The 24,910-nt window shown below is 55.3% G+C and overlaps 1 protein-coding gene across 6 annotated transcripts in view; it reads right to left on the bottom strand.

Annotated features, from left to right (window-relative positions):
- Positions 1 to 22,465, bottom strand: part of GRM7 (glutamate metabotropic receptor 7) — a 194,176-nt gene extending 171,711 nt beyond the window's left edge. For 3 of the 6 annotated variants that reach the window (XM_064433159.1, XM_064433160.1, XM_064433161.1), the window contains exon 1: positions 21,652 to 22,299. In XM_064433159.1, coding sequence (XP_064289229.1) covers positions 21,652 to 22,161 — 510 coding nt within the window. In that variant the 5' untranslated portion in view covers positions 22,162 to 22,299. Of the gene's footprint in view, positions 1 to 21,651 lie in introns of all 6 variants that reach the window. The other 3 variants (XM_064433157.1, XM_064433158.1, XM_064433162.1) reach the window with 2 other exon arrangements.
- Between the last annotated feature and the right edge of the window lie 2,445 nt (positions 22,466 to 24,910).

Genomic DNA, 24,910 nt, shown 5'->3' with positions numbered 1-24,910 from the left:
TTAAATTGTGTTTTTAGTCTGACCCATCCCCTGGAACAGGCCACAGCCATGCCCAAGAACATGCAACAGTGGAGGGTTATTTTATTTGAATGCAAACAGTCACAAACTCAGCCAAGACCCAAAAAACCCCTTGGAGCATTCAAGTCAGTTCATTTTAACATTTCTTCACTCAGTTATATTTCCAGACAGAAAGACCCAGTAGGAGCATATTTAATCTGAGCAGCATCTTGTGATGATTTATGTTAATTGATATTTAATGGGGTAATTTTAGCCTGGTGCCATTAGCTTTGAAACCTGAGAGATTAGAAGGAGCTTGCAGTGGAGCTTCTCCATGTACGGAGAAAATGGTGAAGGCAGAAATGCTGATCTTCTGCAAAGTGGATGAACAGAGATCCTTGAGGGGCAACATTTTGGAATTCCTCCTCCCTGCACTGGACTGAAGGGGAGCCGGGGTGGGGGGAAAGTGGCACAAACTTGGGAAAAGGAGGGAGCAGCTCCGGGCACAGGAATGGGAACCCAAGGGGTGCAGGGAGCGAGCTCATCGCATCCCAGAACTGCCGTGAGGAGTCCCAGAACCACAGCAGGCTGAGAAACAAACCCCTATGTGAACACTGAAATTGCATTTTGAACTCTCTTCTGCCTCAGAGCAAGAGCAGTAAATCAGATGCTACAGGTCCTTCAGGCTGGGAGACCTTCCCGGAGAGCAGAACAACCCCGACAGTGATTCACGTTGAATGATGTCAGGTTTTAACAACCCCCCACTGATAACTACTCCATTTCACACCGCTTTGGAACCCAGCTGGGTGGGTAACCACATCTGCCAGGGCCAAAGCCAGCCTGGCCCATTGCCCTGTGTGCTCGGGGCTGCAGCAGCCATCCAGAGTCTGCTCTTCCTTCGGGAAAGGGGAGGCCGCCACAACCTTCTCCTCCCTATTCCCCCTTCTGTGTCAGGATCACCTCCATCTCCTGTACTGCATAATGACAAACCCTCCCCTTTCCCTAACACGGCTGCTCATTTAAAACACTTTTAAGTATATTCCTTTGATTTATACATTAATATTCTCCAGGCAGGGAAGAAATAGGACTTGCTGTGATGGGGCTGATCTCCTGCTTTGCTGCTCATCATTTACACCCCAGGCGTGTGTGGGGCACACAGACCCCGTCCCTCCGGGGCACCTGGCCCAGCCCAGCTGAGCTGGCATGGCTCCTGACAGAACACATTCTGAAACCTGGGTAACACTGCCAGCATCTCCCAAACTCCTCAGAGCTGCACACCTGACCCCAGCAGAGCTCCCTGGCACCCAGCCCCTCAGCAAGGGCAGCACCGACGGTGGCAGCGGGGGCACTGGCAGCACAGGAATGGATCCCACCCTGGCAGCACAGGAATGGATCCCACCCTGGCAGCACAGCTCTGCCCGGGGGGAATGGATCCACAGCAATGCTGGGATCATCTCTGCCGAGGGCACGGAGCTGAAGCGTTTCCTAGGGCAGCCTGGCAGGCAGCAGGGCACCCTGCGGGCCTGGGCACCCCGGGAGCTGCCAGGCCCTGCCAGGCCCAGCCAGCCATGCTTGGAAAGGAAATACGTTCTGGGAAACAGCAACCCACCCCCACTGCTTAAACACAAGTGGTTTGCAACCAAGTCTGGGTCCAGTTCTCTCTGAGGGCAAAGGCCCAAAGGAGGCCCAGCCCTGCCTTCCCCTGCTGGGCTGTCCTTGGGCATGAACCCATCCATCCATCCATCCATCCATCCATCCATCCATCCATCCATCCATCCGCCTGAACAAGCAACAGCTGAGCAGCAGATCCAGCCCAGCAGCAGATCCAGCCCAGCAGCTTCCCTTGGGGAGGTGGGAGCAGCTCAGGGTGCTCACTGAGGTCCTCACCCCCTCAGGAGGGCTGGGAGGTGCTCGTGTCAGACACTCCACAAGAGCATCCCCCCTGCTCCTCCCCAGCACCACCCGGGATCATTATTAATCACCTGGAAAGCTTTGTGACCTGCCCAGCACAGCCCCCTCTCCAGCTGGCCCCTGCTGACCCCTTCCCTCAGAACAAACATCCCCCGTGCCACAATTCAGCTGTACCTCTGCTCTGCCAGCACAGATTTATCCCAGTTATCGCATCATTCACGGCAAACAAAGATACTGTCATGAAATGCAGATTTGCAGGAGAAAGGCGTTCTGTGGGTGAGGGAGGAATCCACAACATGACAGAACTCCCAACTCAATGCCCTCCTTGTAGGGAAACACTCAATGCATCATTTCTGATCAATTGTATTTCAAGTCACTTGCTTATTTATGGGTGACTGAGAAAACACTTGAGCTGGCAAAATAATTCACATTTGTTTGCACAGACAAAACCAAATTTAATAATGCAGCCCTTTTTAAAATAAATAAAGTCATGCATTACAAAATGCGCATTTAGAGTCATTCTCTGTAGAAAATTCACAGCATGAACTCCAAAGAGCTCCTTTCCCTCCTCTGAAGTGAAAACCTTTCCCAGTGTGTGCGTGACACACGTCATACTCCACTAATAAAAGAAGCAGCACCTGAATTTCTGTTGCTCCTACAAACCTAGAATCATTAATGGCAAAAGTTCCACTCAGCTCCCAAATCCCCGAGCAAGGTCCTGGCAAAGCCTCTCATCAGTGAGCAGGAGATGACTCAAAATTCCTTCTGCCAATCCAAGGGGTGTTTAATGGATTTTTGGGGCCTGAGGAGCCAGGGGGTGAAGATGGGAATTACTGGGGACAAAGTCAAGCCTCAGATACTCCACAGCAGGAGAGAAACATTCCTTGGGAACTCTGAACCATGTAAAAGCACTGAAGTACCCCGGGAGGGGAAAGCTAAAGGGTTTTTTACTTGAGATAACACGCTGAGATTCAATTCAAAGAACAAACTCTAAAAGCACAGACATTACAACAACTGCAAAGCCATCTTGCACCAGCAACAACCACCCCAAACCAGCTGGAATCATTCCTACCTGCACCAAGGTGCCTTCCCTGGGCTGCTCTTCCTCTGATCCCCTCCCCACCCTGCTCCTCTCTCATTTATCCCCTCCCTCATTAGCCCCCTCTAACTGGGGGAACTGACCCCACCCCTGGCAGGACTCCCCACTCAGCCCCATCTGCCCACCTGCTTTTCCCAGCCCCCTCCCTGGCACACGGGATGCCACCTGGGAACACGGCCATGTTCTCCTGGTCCTTCTCCCCTTCCTTCCTCATCTTTCCTAAACGAGCAGCATTTCCCCCTCTGGAATCCCCCCAGGGATTCCCCCTCTGGAATCCCCCCAGCCATTCCCCCTCTGGAATCCCCCAGCGATTCCCCCTCTGGAATCCCCCCAGCCATTCCCCCTCTGGAATCCCCCCAGGGATTCCCCCTCTGGAATCCCCCCAGCCATTCCCCCTCTGGAATCCCCCCAGCCATTCCCCTTCTGGAATCCCCCAGCCATTCCCCCTCTGGAATCCCCCCAGGGATTCCCCCTCTGGAATCCCCCAGCCATTCCCCCTCTGGAATCCCCCAGTGATTCCCCCTCTGGAATCCCCCCAGGGATTCCCCCTCTGGAGTCCCCCAGTGATTCCCCCTCTGGAATCCCCCAGTGATTCCCCCTCTGGAATCCCCCCAGAGACTCCCCCTCTGGAATCCCCCCAGAGACTCCCCCTCTGGAATCCCCCAGTGATTCCCCCTCTGGAATCCCCCAGCCATTCCCCCTCTGGAATCCCCCAGCCATTCCCCCTCTGGAATCCCCCCAGGGATTCCCCCTCTGGAATCCCCCAGTGATTCCCCCTCTGGAATCCCCCAGTGATTCCCCCTCTGGAATCCCCCCAGCCATTCCCCCTCTGGAATCCCCCAGCCATTCCCCCTCTGGAATCCCCCCAGGGATTCCCCCTCTGGAATCCCCCCAGGGATTCCCCCTCTGGAATCCCCCAGTGATTCCCCCTCTGGAATCCCCCAGCCATTCCCCCTCTGGAATCCCCCAGTGATTCCCCCTCTGGAATCCCCCCAGCCATTCCCCCTCTGGAATCCCCCAGCCATTCCCCCTCTGGAATCCCCCAGCCATTCCCTCAGTCCCTCTGCCCCAGCAGATCACCGTGCCTGTCCCTTTCTTTGTCCTGCTTGCTCGGGAGTTCTGCAGAGCAGCGAGGACCCACTGTGTCCCCAGACAAAGCCACCATCAGGGGGTTTTCCAGCCAAAATAAACCCCCAAACACCGCCACAAGCCCAACACCAATGGCCCCAGAGCAGAGCCAGCACCCTCACTGCTGCTGCTCACCTCCCTGCACGCCTGGAAAACACCTCAGGAATTATCGTTGTGCTTCCTTATCAATCTCACTAAAACCCCAAACCTGATCATGTTGCAATCGTGTCTAATCATTCACTTCTATATATATTTATTTTAAAATATATTCTAGGTGGGCCCTGCATTTAATTTTGGCCCCAAATGCTCTTAGGGGATTTGCACGGTTATTTAAATAGTCCTAATTTTAAATTCATTGAAATGCATTTATGCACCTTTGGACTGAACTCATTCAGGCATTTACACCACAGTAATGAATTGTAGGACAGCATTGTAGACACAGAAAGAAATTCTTTCCTTCTCTAGAGTTTATATTTCTAAATTCAATCGTGGGGTTCATTGGCATGCAGAGAGTCCAGGGACCTTTGTTAAACGACGACATTTAACGAAAAATGTTTGAGAAGATGCACACTGAGAAAGTCTCTCCTATTTGAATGTCAGGAAATTAGAAATATTCTAATGAATTCCATTTTTTCACATCTTTCATCAAAGCCTTTGTAAAAAAGGTCACTATCTTCACTTGTTATTTTAAAAAGCCTCCTGCAATTTGCCTTCCTGCCATAATTAGAGAGAAAGTTCCCACAGCACCACACCACAACAATCCAGAGGGACTCTTCTTCCTCCTGATTGTCAACAAACTTCAGCATCCAAAGGCAAAAATGATGAATTTCAGAGGCATAATGAGGCCGATGGTCACAGTCAACATTACATAAAGTATTTGCATTTCATGCTTTCTCTGAACTGGGAGCTCCCTGAAGTCTGACAGCCTGAATATGCTGAGATGAATTATTACTTTATTGACATTTTCCAACTACTCCTCTCCTTTTTTTTGTTTTTTCTTCTCCTTCAGACAAAACTGTTTGAAGCCCCTTTGCTGGGTCTGACCCACATTTCAAAGAGGTTCCACTCCTTGCTGCGGTGACTCCCAGCTGCAGGAGCTCGCTCACAGCCAAGTTTTTCATCCCTTATTGCTCATTCAGGTTCCATCCCAGCCCCAGAAGCCGGGAGCTGTTGGATCCAGGGATCTTTGATGGCTCTGGGTGGCTCTGGTTGAATGCAGAATAACAACCAGCACCCTGTCCCCCAGGAAAGGGCTGTCCCCAGCCTGGCTCAGTGCCACCCAAATGGGAGCATTTGGTGCTCACCAGGAACAAAATCACCTCCAGCCCTGCTGGAAGCAGCCCAGAGCAGCTGGGGCTTCCCTGGGTCCCTGGCAGTGCCAAGGCCAGGCTGGGCACTGGGGCTGGGGCGGTGGGAGGTGTCCCTGCCATGCCAGGGTGGCACTGGGTGGGCTCTGAGGTCTCTTTCCCTGTCACCTCCAAACGGCTCCAGCCCCACTGGGCTCCTGGAGCAGCACTGTGAGGCCTCGTGGAGGGCTTCTTGTGATTACCAAGAAATCAGACCCTGAAAAATAACTCCCAGACATTCCATCTGCATTTAAAAGTCAAGTTCAATCTTCCCTCATTACAGCTGCAAAACCCCTCGCTATCTAGTTCAGATAAAGTAACAAAGCTGCACTTCCAGTGATTGGAACTAAATGCAGTTAACCTTAAAAAGTCACTTTTACAAACAGAGCAGATTTATCTGGATTTAAATTTTAGTTCTTGTGCAAAGGCTTAAGAACAGGTTCCTCCCCATTATTCAATTTAACAATAATAATAAAAACCTCCATGACAACTATTACAAAAAGACTCTGATAAAGCCTGAAACCTTTTTGATAATGAAACATACAATTTCCCTGGTTGAAGCATAATTCCCCAGGGAACATTTTAAAAAGGATACAGAAGAATTGTCATGTCCCAATTGTTAATGTACAGAACCACACGTGAGAACAGCACATGGGAGAAAAAAATCAACTTTGAGAAAAGCTAAAGAAAAAATCATGGGTGGGAGAGAGGAGACAACTGCAGTGTCTCATTAGGGCAATTAGAGTCATTAACGTGGGAGAAGTAGGAAGGGCTCCCAGGCTGGGCTCAGCTTGGGTGTCACCCCAGGGGACATGGGTGCCCAGCACAGGCAGTTTTCCTTCCACACTCCACACAGCACACCAGTATCACTTCTTACTACTCAAGGTTTTATTCAGCAGCTTTTTGTATCCATGAGTATTTTTACATAGAGAGCAGGAGAACTCTTTACTTTTAATGTGTCTCCCTTCACTTCTCAAAGTGCCAGAATGAATGAAAAATTTAAAATTGCCTATAAAATATACAGGTCACAAGCTTAGGTTCCTTCCTGGACTGGAGGAAGGCACGGGAAATGTCCTGAGCACACTGTCCTGCTGTAGCCACTGTGTGACTTTCAATATCCCAGCTCCTGTAGCCAGGAGTTACCTGAGAGCCTCCACTCTCACTAAAACAACTGTTCAACCATGGGTTTGTGTTCTGGGGTTTGAGGCAGGTCTGTGTCTGCGAGGGTTTAAGAAATTTGTATTTTTAAGTATTTTTTCTATTAGGGTAGGGGGATTTTTCCCAAAAAATGCCAGTTCATGAAGTCCAGAGAGTGTGATCACATCTTGAACCAAGCACATGGTGCCACTCCTCTCTCCGTTTGTGGCTTTTGGCTGCTGTCCCACAGGACCTCAGGGGGCTGCTGGTCACAGGCAGCAGCCAGGCTGTGATCTCCAAGCCCCAGAATCATGTTCCTGTCAGCAAGGTGTGAATTCAAACTCCCATTTGGAGAAACAGAATGATAAAGTGCAAAGTGGGGGGGAAAGCCAGCTCATTAACCTGACAAATCTATTCGAGCAGAAGGACAAAGCAATAGCAGCAGGATGGATTTGTCTGCTCTGGGGTCCATCCCAGCCATGCCTGAAGTGCAGCAGGAGACACCTCAGCAGCACTGCCAGAGGCCCAGCAGAACTTCCTCTTGGGAAGGATGAAAGTTGGACAGGAAAGTCTCACAGATATGGATGCTTAGCAGAACGATTTTTGAATGTAGAAGCTGAGGAAGGAATAGAGATGGAAGCAAGGTTTGATATAGAAGAAAAGAATTGCTGAGCCAGTCTTACTGGATAACCAAGGAGGCAAAGGGTATGTGAGTTAGAAGGGGGTTTTTATGACTTAGAGCAAAGGATAAACCCACCTCAAACAAGAAGATGTTTTTACCAAGCAGAAAGATAGCACAGGCAAACAAGTCAGCAAATGTTGCAAGTAGAAAAAAGGTCTCAGAATTTTCCACTGCAAGAAAACTGAAAAACAACTTCTAGCTTAAACTGTAATGTACTAACCTTTAGTGATTGGAGAATAGTGACATGAATATGGTAATTGTATTAGTTATGATAGGCTATAGATAAAAGTTAAGGTGTAGATTGGTTCTACTGTATTAAGATGCTCAGCAAAGAAAAGTATAGAATGCATTTGTAACCTAAACTAAGGGTCTCCAGGCCTGCTGCAGCTGACAGCTCTAGGCACAGGCTCTGTCACCCACGACCCTGGACTGCTCTAACATCTTGCATGTGATAAACTGCATTTTGGAGGAGCCGCCTGGAGTCCTGCATCTCTCATTCAGGCTCTTACACCTTCCCCTGCCACAGCTCTGGGGGGAAGCGGGGCCTGGTTATCCCAGGCAGGTTTGTGGCTGTCCCTGGAAGAGCCAAGCCCCAAGGTGAGGGCCCTGCCATTGTGCTGACAAATCCACTCCAGGCAGAACCAGCTCTTTATTCACTGTCACTGCAGGAATTTGTGCATTTTTACTGTTAGATGGGCAGGGAGGAGCCCTGGTTGAGGTCAGACCCTTCCTGGTCACCTTTCCCAGGACAAACCCTTAGCACAGTCCTCACTGTGAAGGATTTACAGATCACACTCAGGTTCTGCTGAGTTACACACCCATTGCTATGACAGGCTGTATTTCATAGATCAAAAACCCCCAAACAATGTCTTCCAAATATATCTGTTATAGCTGTGACGCCTGAAATGAGGATGAGCAGCATGGCTTTAAAATAAAACGGGAAGGGCTTTGTGGGTTTGGCATCTGCCAGAGGATTCAGGTTCAATAGCACAGACACCACTTTGCCAACTGTTAAGGAAAACAGATTCCAGTTGTACCACATTTTGCTTGATTTATATGAGCACTGGGAGAAAGATGAGGGGGAAAAAATAACCTGCAAAGTAAAAAAGAAAAAAAAAAATTAAATTTTTTACCTTGTTTTGCTGTTCTGCCAGTGAACCTGCCAAGTTTGAGGCTGCAGGAGCTCCCCCACAGCTGAGCACAGGCACAGCAGACCCTGCTGCTGTGGATCTGCCACACCTCCCTGGGCACTGGGAGGTCCCTGGGCTGTCCCTGGGTACCAGCAGGGTCCCTGGGGCTCATTTGGGAAGCTCACGGGACCAGAGTGGGATAAAAATCAGCTAAAAAATCACATCTCTGCTTCCCTGGGCTTGCACCAGCACCCCCCTGCTGCAGGCAGGAGTCAGGTCGTGCACTGCTTTTTGAAACCAGGCACTGCCTAATCCAGATCTGACAGATTTCCTAGATTTTGCACTGTGAAGCAGGTCCCAGAGCAGCCCTGGCTCTGCCCTTGTTCCCCACCACCCCCAGGAGAAGCAGCACCCAGCCCAGCAGCAGCAGCCTCTCCTGCACCCAGACAAGTCTGGGGAAGTTCTCTGTCCAAATTAGGAACAAAAATAGCTTTCTAAAGGGGCCGGGGGGAGCAGTCCCTGCGCTCCCCCCTGCAGCTCCCAGCCCTCCATCCCCGCACAGCCTGAGCCCATTAGGGCCAATTCCACCTCTCCCAGTGCTGCCTCTCCCTGCCAGCCCATTTGCTCCCTGCTTTCTATTTTTAAAATTGCTGCAGCTCCTGAGAGTGTTTTGTTCAGTGCAGTGACAGGCTGTCACTTCCCCGAGCGTGGCCCTTCCCTGTGCTCAGCCTGCCAGGGAATGCAGCCAGCACCTGGACACTTCCCTGCCAGGCTCCCTGCAGGGCACCCACTGCTCCTGGGCCACAGCAGCCTGCAATGGGCTGCCTTGGGTGGGGAGGGACCTCGGAGCCCACCCAGTGCCACCCTGCCATGGCAGGGACACCTCCCACTGTCCCAGCCCCACGGCCAGCCTGGCCTTGGGCACTGCCAGGGCTCCGGGGCAGCCCCAGCTGCTCTGGGAAGAGGGAAAGCACACACAGCACACACGTTCATTGCTAAAACATTCACTGAGAGCAAGCAGCAAAGGCAAACCAGAGCAATGCTCACCAACAAAGCACGGCCTGGAGCCTGTGCCATCACTGCTGCAGTGCCACAGAGCAGCCGCTCTGCCCGAGCAGCTGCTGGATTGAACGCACTGCCACGACTGCCTCCCGAGGATGCAGCCCTCAGCTCCTGCTGCAGCCTGCCCTTGCTGGGGCAGAGCGGCCCCAGATCCACCCCAAGGGCTGCACTTCACCCTGCAGGTCTTTGTCAGCCTTCCTGGTTCCATGATCCCAAGGAACAGCCCCACTCCTGTTCTGCACATGGTGCTGGGCAGAGCCAGAGCCAGGCCGAGCCCTGGACCCAAGGAGCACATCCAGAACCTCACGAGCACTTTTCTGTTCTGTCCATGAGCCCAGAGCCAGGTCAGCCCTGGGCACACCCAGAACCTCACGAGCACTTTTCTGTTCTGTTCTACATGAGCCCAGAGCCAGGTCAGCCCTGGGCACACCCAGAACCTCACGAGCACTCCTGTTCTGAATGAACCCAGAGCCAGGTCAGCCCTGGGCACACCCAGAACCTCACGAGCACTCCTGTTCTGAATGAACCCAGAGCCAGGCTGAGTCTGAGCACACCCAGAACCTCACGAGCACTCCTGTTCTGTTCTGTACCTGAACCCAGAGCCAGGCTTAGCCCCTGAGCACACCCAGAACCTCACGTGCACTCCTGTTCTGAATGAACCCAGAGCCAGGTCAGCCCTGGGCACACCCAGAAGCCCCAGGCTGTTCCCATGCCCACGTTGCCAGAGCAGAGCCATGGGGGCACAGCTGAGGAGGCACCACCAGCATTTCCCTGCCAGATGGAGCAGCACAGGCTCGGCTGGGCTCGAGCAGGACATTTTACAGACGAGTTCTCAGCCCCATTCCTCACTGCTGTGGTGCTCACAGTTATTTTATTCTCTTCTGAAATGCAAGGAGATTCTTCCTGGGAAAATAAGCACAGGGGTGGGAGGCATTTTTTAACAACAATTCGATTCCCCAGCAAAATACATTTTTCACAGGTGGGAGAAATTGTATTTGGGATTTATTTCATTTCTTCATGGATTTAATGCTCTTCGCAGTTTACCACATGACTGAAATACTCCTGAAGAAGGAAAGTGGCTTTTCCAGGGACTCCATTACCTCTGCTGTGCTCCTGTTTCCCACTGAGGTGCTGGGGATCCTGGTGTGCTCTTGTGCAGCTGCCCTGGGATCTCCAGGGGCTGGAAAAACCCAGGCCACTGCTCATTTCCACAGGTCCAGTTTAGGAAAGAAGAGCAAACGAGCTGTCACTCCTCAGGGCTGCCACCTGGGCACTGCAGGCAGGTGGAAAATTCCTCCTTTTGTGTCAGCTTCCAAATCCTGTGAAGGCCAAAATCCCTTCAGCTGGGACACCAGAGTTGTGCTGCAGGAGATGAACCAGGCAAGGAGCTCCAGTGCAGGGTCCTGAGGCTGGCACAGCCTCCCTGCCCAGGCAGTGCCAGCTGTGCCCAGTGCCCACCTCATCCCCAGCCCAGGGCTCTGAGTGCCACCTCCAGGTGACACCTGCAGGGCTGGGCTCTCCAAACCTCCCTGGGCAGCCCCTTCCAGGTGTCCATTCCAGTTGTCCAAGGTTTGCTGGGGAATCAAAACATCTTTTCCTCCTTTGGAAACCCTCCCCTGCAGCCACAGCAGTCACATCTCCAAAAGATCATTTCCTTTGCAGCATCACCCACGGAAGGGTTGGCATGGAAGGGACCTTAAGGATCTTCCAGTTACTCGGAGGTTTTCTGTACTGCTGTCAGATAGAAAAACTACAGACCCACAAAAAGTCGTTTAATTAATTTTTATTGTCAATATAATTTCTGTGCATTCAAGCCCTGCCACAAAATTACCTGCTTTAAAAATCACTAAACCATCTCTATTAGTGCTGAATTTTATTCCTGCAAAAATAACAACTTCCTGCCAAATCTGAGCTGACACTTTGTCTTTATTTTTGTAGTTATTCCTGCCATTTTTTATTAAATGGAATTTGGCCTTGATCCTATCTGTTAGGACTCAGTTTGGTGGGACCCACATGGGAAACAAGTGCAGGCACTCAGTGCTGTGTCTGCTGGGGAGATGCTGTCTGTGCCATTAAACCCCAGTGTTCAGTTCCAGCCCCCTGCCAGATTTACCTGCAGGGCATTATTCCTTATTCTGGGTAGCCAGAGGTGTTTCTGAACCAGAAATGCTGTCCCAGGACCCCAGAACATCCATGGGGACAAGGGCTCTGCTCTGACACCTGCAGTCAGTCAGGCCAAGCTTTCTCTGGCCATCAAACGTTGACTTCTGTCATTGACTCATCTTTATTTCTCTTGAGACAGCTGAAAATAAATCTGTATTTCAAAAGCTCTGATGGACCACAACACGTGTTTATCATTTTCTAAATTATAACTTCTACGTATACATATATTATAACTTCTACATATATATATTATCACTTATACATATATATATTATAACTTCTACATATATATTATAACTTATACATATATATATTATAATTTATACATATATAAATTATAACTTATAGATATAAATTTATAATTTATTCTTTAGGAAGTAGACTGGTGTGATGTTGATGGCCCCATAAACAGGGGGTGCCATGGGCTGCACAGAGGGTCCCAGAGCCCCCAGAGCTGCACCCCCTGCAGCTGCCCTGAGATGTCAGCCCAGGGTGGCTGTGAGTGCAGACACAGCCTGCTGCACTCCTGAGCCTCAAAGCCTGCATTTGCACAGGCACAATTCCTGCTGTGCCTTTGCCCTTGGCAGAGGCTCCCGAGGACAGCCCTGGGGAGGGACAGAGCCTCCTGTGCCCCGGGCTGCCCAAGCCTGGCACTCTGTCTGCTCTGGGTGCAGAAATGCCCGTGGCACCGTGGGGCTGAGCTTAATGGCACGGCACAAATCCCCATTCTGCTGCATGCATAACTGCCAGTATGAAAATATTTGTGAAATAAGACATTTATTGGGAAATTAGTGGCACACGGGCTTGCTTTGCTGTACACAAATCCTAAAATGGCAGGAGAGAAAACAACCTTGCAAAGAACCAAACCTGGGCATTTCCACCTGAGACAACGTAGGGACACAGATCCCTCTGTCCTTGTCATCAAAGATACTGAGTAGTGAGAACTGGGACTTTATTATTGTCTTAATTTGGAAAATCTTCGGTTCTTTAAAGAAAGGCTATCATGGAAGCAAACCCCTTGTGGGATTTTTGTTGGATTGGTTTTGAACACAAGCAGCCCAGACTGGCAATGCACCACGGGGATGAGACAATGTAAAATCAGCTCTGGTCCCCAGAGCTCTGGGAGTGTGGGCTGACACCCCGGGCCTGGCTCAGGCAGGGCTGGAGCTCCCAAGTCCCAGCACAGAGCACTCATCTCCAAACCTCTGCTTTCAGATGTCTTTGAGTCCCAGAGGAGAGCACGAGCCCTGCTGCAGGAACATCCCTCCTGCACTCAGCCTCAAAGCCTGCTGTGAAAGCAGAGCCAGAGCAAACCAGGACAACTTCCAGCAAAGAGGATAAAAGCTGAGCATTAAGAGGAAAAATAGCCAGTGTTTCTTGAAGGTTGTAGAAATTTCCTCAGGAAAGTTTGCAGGAGAGCTCAGGCACCTGCTAGGACCAGCCTGGCTCCACAGGGGCCCCCCAACGGGCAGGAATTGCTCCCTGGAGGGTGGGCAGCCCTGGCACAGGAGCCCAGAGCAGCTGGGGCTGCCCTGGATCCCTGGAGTGCCCAGGAGCCCCAGGGGATGGCACCAGGGCTAAGGATGCCTGAAACTGTCCAAGGGAAGGCGGCAGCCCTGGGCTCCCCAGCACAGCCAGCGCTGCTGGGCTCTGGCACAGAACAGGACAGCCCTGGGAGAGGAGCTGAGAGCAGCTTTGTCACCCAGCCCGGGGCAGCTGAGCTCAGGACAGCTCCAGCTGCAGCCCTGGGCTGTGCCAGTGGCTGCTTCACCACGGCTGAGGAGCTGCAACAGCTCCAAGAGGTGAGAGCAGGATCGGAGGGAGAGCTGGCAGCAGGGTACTCCAGGGTCACACCCAGCAGGGCCAGGATCAGCCCCAGCAGCTCCAGGATCACACCCAGCATGGCCAGGATCACACCCAGCATGGCCAGGATCACCCCAGCAGCTCCAGGATCAGCCCCAGCAGCTCCAGGATCACCCCCAGCAGCTCCAGGATCACCCCCAGCAGCTCCAGGGTCACCCCAGACAGCTCCAGGATCACCCCAGCAGCTCCAGGGTCACCCCAGACAGCTCCAGGATCACCCCAGACAGCTCCAGGGTCACCCCCAGACAGCTCCAGGATCAGCCCCAGCAGGGCACTCCAGGATCAGCCCCAGCAGGGCACTCCAGGATCACCCCACAGCTCCAGGATCACCCCACAGCTCCAGATTCCCGTCTGTGAGCTGGCAGTGGCACAGCAGCCCAGCAGGGCACTGCCCTGGGCTAAGGCAGCGTGCCAGCTGCCTGGGCTGTGCCTGCCTGTGACTCTGGCACCCCTGGCCCTGCTGGCAACCCCCTGGCCGTGGCTGCAGGGGCTGTGGCTCTGTGCTGTTCCTGCAGGGCACCCTCACCCTGCAGAGCCAGCACAACCTCCCTACGTTGTTCCCTGGCTCCCTTCAGCCTCTCCTCCCTTTGCTCTCCCCACTTGGAACAGCCAAGCCCAGACACAGCCTGTGATGGTGCTGCTGAGGCCCCTGAGGTGGCTCAGGATTCCCAAACCACAGCTTTTCTCTGTTTGTCACCCATGATTGACTGTTCTGGGCCCTAACTTCACCTTCATGGCAGACAGGCAGGATCAAAAAGCCAAGCAGGCAGGTGCCAGGCTCACCCAGAGCTGCTCCATCCTCTGCTCACCCAGCACAGCCCAGCACAGCTCTCTCCTTCCCAGCCCAAGCTCTGAGCAAGACCTGAAAGCAGCAGCTCACATTTACAGTGTAAGTATGCACAGCAATAATAGTTTTGTGTATAAATATATCTATAGATATAAACTCCCACATACACAGCCATGCTCGGAGGCATTCAGCAGAACCATCACCAGGATGGAATCTTGTGCCCTGTGACTGCTCCAAACCCTGCCCTCCACCCCCACAGCCCAGCCCATCGTTTTCCCAAGATCCCGGAACAAAATAGAGCACTTGGATGTGCCGTGCATGTGCAAACGCGGGACCTGCAGCACCCCAGGCAGCACAGGGTGTTAGGAAGGGAGGGCTCCAGGCTTCCTCCTCTTCCCACTGTCACTCAGGCAGCCCAAGTGCCTCGCTGATCCCAGGGCCCAGAGGTGCTCTCCAGCCAGGAGCACGTCCAGCCCTTTGGGAACGTTTGCCAAGCTCATTTAGAAGGGCTGGGAAGGGAGGCACCGGCCAGCATCACCCGACAGCTGAGGGATAAGAGAATGCCTAGCACTCCCACAGCATCCTAATGCTCTCCAGGTCCCAAATGACACAGCAAAAGTGTCCTCAGCACCACAGCCTCAGCCACAGGGCCCTGGGGCTGCCCTCTGTCAGCCAGGGGCGCTTTGTGCCCCCAGAAGGGGTGGGATCCCTGTGGGAAGCTCAGGGTGCCCGGGGTGCCCCATCTGGCACCTGACACCGGCTGTGCTGTGAAAGGCTTTGCAAAAACACAGCCCATGGAGGGGGACAGCCCCGAGCAGCCCCCCTGCATCCCCTGAGCTGCCAAAGGATGGGGCCACACAGCCCATGGAGGGGGACACCCCCACTGCACCCACCCTGCATCCCCTGAGCTGCCAAAGGATGGGGCACACACAGCCCATGGAGGGGGACACCCCCACTGCTCCCACCCTGAACCCCCTGAGCACCCACTGCTCCCACCCTGCATCCCCTGAGCACCCACTGCACCCACCCTGCATCCCCTGAGCACCCACTGCTCCCACCCTGCATCTCCTGAAGGAACAGGGCACGCACAGCCCACGGTGGCCCTGGGGACACGGGGACACCAGGAGCTCCTGCCAGCCCCCCCTGCCACCCAGAGCTGTCAGCCTCTGCTCCTGGGGAGAGCCCTGCAGGCTCTGAGGGCTGGGCAGCACAAGGGGACTGCCAGGAGGAGCTGTGGCTCGGGGGGCACAGGGCCACCCCCCTGCCTTGCCATGGCAGTGGTGATGGCTCAGAACAACAGCCTGGGGCTTGGGGGCAGCTCGTGAATCATCAGCAAGGAGCAAAGCTCTGCAAATCCCTGTTCTGCCTCAGATCTCTCTGTGCTGGGTGCCTCTGACCACTCCAATGCCTCGGCTGCACTGCACCCATGCTCTCCAAACAGCCTGCACTGCATGCTTCGGGTCTGCCAGCACCATGACAAAATTCATCACAGTCCAGCACAGTGTGGGACACTCAGCATTGTCACTCATTGAGATTAATTTGGAGACAACTATAAATAGAAACAACAACATCTGATCTTATGAGGCAGAGTATTGTGCTGGATGGTTTCAATGCCTCCAAGCAAAACTCATTTAATAGAATAAAATATGGAACAGAGTACATGTAGTTTTGTAGTATTACTGTTATGAGATTCCAAAGCAGATCAATAATTCTTATATAAAAATTAATGCCTTGAAATGATCCCTCCATTTGTCATTCCAGAGAGGTCACCTTATTTTGTTTCAAAGAGTAAATGGGGAATTGCACAAGTGAATGTGCTGGAAATCTCTCCCTGTTCCTGCACCCCTGTGCCAGTCCCAGTTATCCCCAAACCCTCTGCCCACCGTCCCTCCCTGTCCCTCTCCGTGGATGAGCATCCCTCTCCTGGCAGAGCCACTCTCCTTCCAAATGACCCTTTGCTGTCCCTTCTGCCTCAAGAGAGACACTTGAAAACAGATTAAGAGCCAAGATTATTGCTCAAATTGAATTCTGCCTTGTCGAGAAAATGAATTTTACCTCCAAAACACAGTTCCAGAAAAATACCTTCACAGCACCTCCAACCTCTCATTAGTGACTCCCCACATGGAATTCCTGAAGTGAGGCTTTTCCTGCCTTTTATTTACACAGGAAAAATCAGATTCCACATCTCTGGAGCAGCCCCACAGCTGAGGCACAGCCCTGCATGGCCCAGGGTGCTGACACACATCAGGCCTCACTTCCAACAAGGACAAATACTGAGGGGCTGCTGAAATGAAAGCTCAGTAAAGAACACAAAAACCCCTTTTATTGAGAGGAGGCAAAGAATTAAAGGTTGCTGTTTCCTATTTTCAGCTTTTTGTTGCATTCTCTATGTGAGAAACTGAAAAATGTGGAGTTTCCTGAAATATCTTCTCTAAAATGAATCATTACTCCATTGCCTAAAAAGTACTGTCCTGTTTGAAGTGAGGAGAGGAAAACGCAACAATCAGGGCAGGAATTCACAATAAATCAGCACCCAGAGAAGAACACTGCTGAAAGGTGGGAGTTCTCTTCCCAGCCCAGTGAGAGCCCAGGCACATCCCAGCAGTTACAGCTCCCCAGCTCTCACCAGGGCAAGGCCAGCAGGAGGGGCTCAGACATGGATTGGGAATGGAAATTACATCCCATGGAAGGGGCCCAAACCCCACATTCCTGCAAGAGACTTGAACTGAGGGAGGAGGAACAACCAGTCTGCAGACATTTTCTTGGGAATTACAAAGAGATCCTAGAAATGGAGCAGGTCAGTGGAACTCCTCAGAAAGCAAACACTTCCAAGGATCTGATGGAACCGTGGGGTCACACATGGCCCTGTACATTCTCACACTGCCCTGCCCTTCCTCCCTGTGCCCCAGGGGCATTCCCAGCAGGAGCAGGCTCCAGAGCTCCCCTGAACCCCAGCCCATCCCATCCCACCCCGATCCCATCCCATCCCATCCCATCCCATCCCATCCCATCCCATCCCATCCCCAGCCCCAGCAATCCCAGCCCGACAGCCTCCCCCAGAGAGCCTGGCAACAGCGTGTGCATTTTGCAAGAAAAGAGCAGCATCCAACTCAGAGCTGCACTTTTAAGCTCCCTTCCTTTCCAAATAATCTCATTTTTGTGATTACTGTGTCTGGAGCAGAAGGCAGGACTGCAACTGTCATCTCCCTCCTTCGGCAGGAAGGAAAGGCAGCCAACACCCCCAGGGAGATCAGGGATGTTCCAATTTGCACTCCCCATCTCCCTGCACTGCCTTAGCCCCCTTTGCTGCAAAGTTCCCTGGAGGGGCTCAGGCACAGCCCCCTCTGGGCCACCAGAGCCACCCCGATCAAATCCCACAGGGATTTAGACAAGAACAAAATTATTCTTGATTGACTCTTTCAAATTGCATCCACCGAGGACACGAAGCTGAACAGTAATTTGTTCATTATGAAAGCCTGTCATGAGAAGTCTGTAGGGAGCACAAAAATAAGCTTTCCAGCAATAAAAGAGAAATCAGGGTGCTGATATTCCCCATGTTGCACGGTTCTACTCCCAGAAAATATGAAGCACCCTGGCCATGGATTTATCATGGAGCTCCATTTGTAGGGAAAGCTACAACCCTGCAAAGGAACAGCATTTTCTCCCAAGCAAAACCAGCAGCCTAAAATCATCTTGCCTGAACTCCCCAGCGCATTTGGAAGCAGCTTTCCAAATTATTTTGGTGTTATTTTTAGGAGAGATATTTAATTTATGACCGGGCTGCTGTTTACTGGTGCTGGAAGGGAGTCCCTGCCTCTGACACTCCTGGGTGTTGGTGCAGCCCGGGCTGGTCCCTCTGGAGCTGGGCACAGCTGCCCTGCTGCCCAGCCCCTGCCCGGGCAGCCCTTCCCTGGCTGGGTGGCACACAGCCCAGGGGATGCCCTCACAGGGCTGGGGCACTGCCACTCCTGCCCGGGCACTGCTGATGGACGGCTGGAGGTAAAGAACACACAGAACCCAGCCCGAGGCACCTCAAGCCCTTCCTGGGGAAGCCGTGGCCAAGCTGGAGGAGCTCCCCTGCACTCAGCCACCCAGCCCTGCCCAGGGTGGGCTCTCCCTGCTCTGCCCAGCCCCTGCTGGTGCTCCTCAGCCATCACTTCAACCCAAGCACCTCCAGCAGGTCCCACCGAGCCCCTGGCAGGGGCAGACTGAGCCCAGGGGTGCAGCCTCCCCTCCCTCAGACCCTGAGCTTGCCTCACAGGGCCCTTGCAGCCCTCCTCACTCATCCTGCAGTCCTCCTGGAGGGGCCCGATGAGGCACCCTGCCCCACTGGCAGTTCCTGTGCCCACCCACACGTCCTGTGGGGCCAGGAGCAGTGACCAGCCCCTGGCTCCCTCAGCACCCACCTTTCAGCTGGGCAAAGGCAGAGGCAGGGTTACAGCTGCCCTGGCCCCCAGCAGGACCTGCCCCAGGCTCCTGCAGGACCCTCCCACCCCGGCTGCTCCCAGGCTCTTTTATCCAAGGAGCAGCTCAGGGGGGAGTGAGGGCACAGGAACAGAGGGACTCTGATCACACAGCACACCCCCAAGAGTCACGGAGATCTCCCCATCACTTTTCACCCCAGGAAAGCCCCACAAAGCTTGCAGCAGCCATTGCAGGGATGAACTGCAGCCCGAGGAGCCCGGCACTGGCTGTCCCTGCTGCTGCTGCCTCCAGCTGAGGATGCCCCCAGGCCCTGTGCTGCGCTGGGATGGAGAGCAGGCACAGATAACACAGCCTCCCATGCAGAGAGGAAGATGAGCAGCCTGCGTGGAGCCGGCCCCTCCTGGGGAGGCAGCCTGAGGAAGCCCTGCTGTGCTCTGGATGGGTTATGTATATCTGTATATATAGATTTACACCCGTTTGCTCCCTGCACTAAGGCACAGCAGAAATGCTTATCTTCTGAGATATTGCCAGAGAAGAAGCAGAAACCCCATTAAGATTTCTTTGCAGGGGCCTCCACAGAGCTTTTCCCTCCCAGATGTGAGGGAAAAGCCAGTTTGGGCATGCAGGTAGGCGTTCAAGAGCCATCCACCCTCCCCTCACCCACTGCCCCAGGCAGCAAAACCCACAGCGACCCCCAGGAAAGAAGCTGGCTGCCACACTCAGGAATTTCAGAGAGTTCTGAGGTTAACAAGATTTTTTGTGATTGGTACTTGGTTTTCTTCTTTCCACTAACTTAGAGCTTCTCATCCGCCCACCCACACACAATGACACTTAGCTGTTGAACAGGTCCACTTCTCCTCCTAAAATAGTTATTTTCTATTTCTCTTTGGCTGAGCATGTTCTAAATTGTGTTTTGAAGAAGGAGAGGACAACAGGGAACCGTTTTACAGCATGAAAGATCTGCTTCGAGGCGGCTCATCCAAGCTGTAAAATAGATATTCAGTAAAATCCCCCAGCATGGGCCAGTTCCTGCTTTCTGGATGATTTGGTTAAATTGCAACTTTGAACAGATGCTTAGTCACAATACATTAAAGTATTTTGTTTATATAAATATCTCTACGTGGAGAAACTGTCCAAACATCTTATTTTCTGCAAGCTCCACAACCAGAGGCTCTGCAGGTACTGTGGCATCACCCCGGAGGCTCCCGGTGCCTCAGTTTCCCTTCTGACCCGGATCTCGGGGCAGTGCCCGGCAGTAGCCGTGGGGCGGGCACTGGAGTGGAAGCGCTGTCCCCTCACCCTGCTGGCAGCCTGCGAGCCCGAACTCGCCCAGCTTCAGCTCGGCTCTGCGGGGCTCGGGAGAGCCGGGTGCGCGGGGCACGGCAGGGCACAGAGCGGGCACACCGGGCAGCCGTGAGCCCCGGTCTGCCAGGAGAGGCGAGCGAGGCAAAGCAAAGCAGCGGCTCGCCGGTGTGCCAGGGGTGGGCAGGGCACTGCCCGGCCGGGCACGGCGCGGGGCAGCGCAGCGAGGGCGGCATCGGCCGGAGGTGGCAGATGGCCATGGGGGCTCGGCGGCACCCAGCACGGCTCTGCCGTGCGAGCCTCGCAAGTTCCCAGCTGGGAAAAGCGGGGGATCTCTCCGCCCGCTGCACAAAAATAAAATAAAAAAAAATCCCTCCACCACCTTCCGCATGCGAAGGCGTAGGACAGGGAGCGAAGAACTCCGCTGCTCACGATGCATCTGGTGGCGCTTCTGTCACTGTCACCGCACCCGCGATCGCTGCCGAGGAGCAGCCGGCGCTCGCTGCGGGGCCCGGCGGCTGCAGCGGCGCCTCGGGGGGACACCCCAGCCTCGGGGGGACACCCCAGCCTCGGGGGGACATCCCAGCCTCGGGGGGACACCCCGGCCGCGGGGGGACACCCCCTCATCCTGGGGACACCCCACCCTCGGGGGGACACCCAGTCCCGGGGGGACACCCCAGCATCGTGGGGACACCCCCTCATCTCGGAGGGACATCCCCTCCTCCCGAGGGGACACCACCTCATCCCGGGTGGGACAGCCCAGCCTCGGGGGGACACCCCCTCATCGCGGGGGGACACCCCCTCATCGCGGGGGATCCAGCCCTGGCCAGAGCCGGACAGACGGCCTCGCACGGCCCTGGGGCAGGAGGATGAGGGGGTGCCAAGTCCCCGCGGCCCGACTCCCACCGAGGCGCGGCGCCGGGGGCGAGACGGGCGCGATGGCAGCGAGAACGGGGAGAGGCGAGGAGGGGGAGAACGGGCAGCGCTGCAGCGCATCTCCCCCGCACACACTCACACACGGCTCTAATCCGCCGGCTCCGCTCATGCCTCGCTCCCCCGGAGCCCGGGGCGGCTCTCCCGGGCTGAGCCGCCCCCGCTGCCCCCGCTCCGCCGGCCGCGCTCGGGAGGGAGCCGGGACCCGAGCGGCAGGCGCTGCGTGCTGGGGCTGCCCGCACAGCCCCGGCTCAGCCGGACAAAGCCCCTCCTGCCCCTCTCCCGGCCCCGTCCCGACCCCCCGCGACCCCCGGGCCGGGGCGGCCGCAGCTCCGGGATTCCGTGCGCGGAGCGGTGCCGGCCGTGCCCGCCGGGATGCCGTGTGCCCGCCGGGATGCCGTGTGCCCGCATCCATCCCCGCCGAGGCACGGCTCTCTCTAACGCAAACCCAGCGCAGCCAGCGCCTCTGCTCTTCTCTTCCTTTTTTTTTTTTTTTTTTTTTTTCCTCCTCTCCCTCAGGCATTGCTTCGTGCAAATGGGGCGATAAATCCAGAAAGCGCCACGCACCGTGGAGAAGGGAGAGGGCGGCGGGGAGGGGAAGCAGCTGCTCCGGAGGGAGGCGGATGGAGCACCTGGAGAGGCACAGGGGGAGCCGGGAGCGGCGCAGCCCCGCGGCACGGCCCTACCTGGAACAGCCGGAGGATGTTGGCCACCATAATGGACACGGAACTTCCCGATGCCCCGATCACTCCAACTACTTTCTCCGGCTTGACGAAGACGGGCGGCTCGCCGTTGGTGCACCTCACGTCGGAGGTGTCCTTCTGGATGAGCGCCTGCACGAAGGTGAGGGACTGCTCCAGCGCGTAGGTGTCCCGGGAGCAGGTGTCCAGGATGCGGGCGCCCAGCGTCACGTTGGGCAGCAGCTCCGGGTCGCTGTTGATCTGGTCCAGGGCGTAGAGCATCGCCTCCAGCCTGTGGATGCCGTTCTCCTTCTTGATGTCCCCGCAGGGGGAGCCCGGGGGGCCCTTGGCGTGCACGGGGAAGAGGCCGCCCAGGGTGATGTCCCCCTCCAGGCGGATGGAGTGGGGCGCGTACATCTCCTGCCCGCGGGCCGCCTCGCCGAGCAGCAGCTCCAGCAGGCAGCAGGGCAGCTCGAGCAGCGCCAGCAGCCGCAGCAGCCGGCCCGGCCGGCCCATGGTGCTGCTGCCCCGCGCCCCCCGGGGCCGGCCGGGATGGGGTGGCCGGGGAGGGCTGCGGGTTCGGCCCGGCCCTGCCCTGCCCTGCCCTGCCCGCCGCGCTCCGGCTCCGGCACTGGGGAGCGCCCGGCGCCGCTGCCGCTTTAAACGGCCGGGGCCGCCCGCCCCCCGCTCCGCCCGCCGCTCCGCCCGCAGCCCTGCGCCGCGCTCCGCTCCGCCCCGCCCGCGGGCACCGGCCGGGCACGGCCACGGGCACGGGCTGGGCACGGGCATAACGTGGGCATGGCATGGGCCGGGCACGGCGTGGGGCTGGGCATGGGCCGGGCACGGCAATGGGCATGGGCACGGCGCGGGGCTGGGCATGGGCATAACGTGGGCATGGCATGGGGCTGGGCACCTGAATGGGGCTGGGCATGGGCCGGACACGGCGATGGGCATGGGCTGGGCACGGCATGGGGCTGGGCACGGCATGGGGCTGGGCACCTGAATGGGGTTGGGCATGGGGCTGGGCACGGCATGGGGCTGGGCACGGGTATAACGTGGGCACGGGCATGGAACTGGGCACGGAGCCAGGCACGGCATGGTGCTGGGCACGGCCATGCAGCCGGGGCCCGGCGCCTGCCCGCCCTGCCGGGGATGGTGGCTTGGGGATAGCCGGACCCGCGGCGCTGCGGACGGGGGAAGCGGGGGGACCGCGGCGGCCCCGTTCCCGCTCTCGCTCCCCTTTCCCCGCTCCCACTCCCCTCTCCCCGCTCCCGCTCCCCGCAGCCGGAGCCGGGCTCGGGAGGCGGCTCGGGAGCGCCCGCCGAAGGCGCTGCGCGGGGGATGCTCGCTCAGCCCCGCCGGAGCAGCAGCAGCAGCAGCAGCATCCTTCGCCTCCGCCCGGCTCTCCCGCTCGCGGGGCCCGGCAGTGCCGCCGGGGACAGCCGGGGACAGCGGGAGCAGCCAGCCAGCCCAGGGCATCGAAGCATCCCCCCGGATTGTGCCATGGGAACGAGATCCTCCGCCCGCCGAGGTGGAGCGGTGAGGAGGAGGAGGAGGAGGAGTTTGGATGTAACCCCGTACTCCCAAACCCGAAGTAATGCAGCTGAGCTCGTTCTATTTTAAGGTCTCCAGACCCATTTTTCTTCTGCACACCCAGATCTCGAGGATGCTGGAACATGCCGGTTTTGTTCCCTTCACTCCAAAACTCTGACACCCAAAGGGACAGCACCTGTTGCCATTCCCTCCTGACCTGCAAATCCATGCCCTGGCACATTCCCAATTCCAGCTAATGCAGAATGCATCTCTCAGAGGTTCCCACCACACCAAACACATTTTTTGGAGACAACCTTTAATTCTTCCTTCATAAACACCAGACCAGGTGTAGCTGCTGTTCATCACCTGGCCTCCAACACACTCTGGACCAGCAGAACCCGTGTGTAGTACCTGCCCAGGATCACAGAGTGAGGGAGGGACCTTAATGATCGTCTCATCCCACCCTGCCATGGCAGGGACACCTCCCACTGTCCCAGGGACACCTTCCCCTGTCCCAGGTGCTCCAGCCCCAGTGCCCAGCCTGGCCTTGGGCACTGCCAGGGATCCAGGGGCAGCCCCAGCTGCTCTGGGCACCCTGTGCCAGGGCCTCACCTCCCTCAGATCACCCACACATCTTAGGAAAGTGACTCCTACACCGCCAGCCCCGGAATGGGTGGGGTGGGAAGGGACCTGAAGGAGCACCCGGTTCCTCAGGGATTTCCCATAGTGCTGCCAGACTCCCGCCCCTTCCCAGTCTGTGCCATGGGGTGGAGCTGAACCAGCCCCCATCGCCATCCCCTGCACACACATCCCGACTCCTCACATCGCCTCACCCTGCACAGCGGGATTTCCTTCCCAGATCCCCCTTGTACCACCAGCTCCATCCCCTGTTCCATCTCCACGCAGGGAGAGCTCTTTAGTGCTGATTTACCTCTTGCCCACTTAGAGCGCCTCAGTCAGAACCTTGCCTCCGGTTATTATTATTATTATTATTATTACTATTATTATTATTATTATTATTATTATTATTGACTCTGTCTCTTGTGATTGGAGCTTCAAGTTTGCCTCAAGTGCTCCAGTTGAGGAAGGATGTGGAGATAAATCACTTCTTCTAACAAATCCCATTGTCTTGCTGGAAGTCACCTCATGAATTTGGAACTTTCCTGGTTTGCACTGTTTTATTCCCTTTGGGCAAACCTGCAGTTATTCACATCTAATCACATAAACTTCTGTCCTCTCAAAATGACAGAAAACCCATCTGCTCTCCACTTCATCGTCCTCTTCTCACACCCTGGTGTAGCTAAAGCACGAGTGTCCAGATTCCCCTGCAGGTTCCCTGAGGAGCCCGGGGCTGCCGCAGCTGATCCAGCGGCCCCAGGGTCCAGCCCAGCCCTGCAGCTCACCTTGGATGAGCAGCAGATGCACCAGAAGAAAAGGACAGGGTTTTACACTATGCACCTACCTTTATTCTCTTCCTGATTTTATTGGTTTAAGCCCTGAAGAATCAAAGATTATTCTAATTACATTACAAAAATGGATACAGTAATCACTGCTGTGGATACTCCTGATATCCATGGAAGTGCCCAGTCCCTCTCCCCCTTTTTCCCAAGTGCTTGGCTGCTGTGCTAACAAGGACCACTGGACATCTCCTGAAAACCCTGTTTATCAGTTTTCAGGCTCCTGCCTTTGAAGTTGAACTCTTCAAATTGGCAGTACTCTCCTCGTTGTACCC

Source organism: Passer domesticus, chromosome 9 (genome assembly GCF_036417665.1).
Source record: "Passer domesticus isolate bPasDom1 chromosome 9, bPasDom1.hap1, whole genome shotgun sequence".
In the NCBI taxonomy this organism is placed as follows: domain Eukaryota; kingdom Metazoa; phylum Chordata; class Aves; order Passeriformes; family Passeridae; genus Passer; species Passer domesticus.
This window is presented reverse-complemented; position numbering and strand designations above follow the sequence as displayed.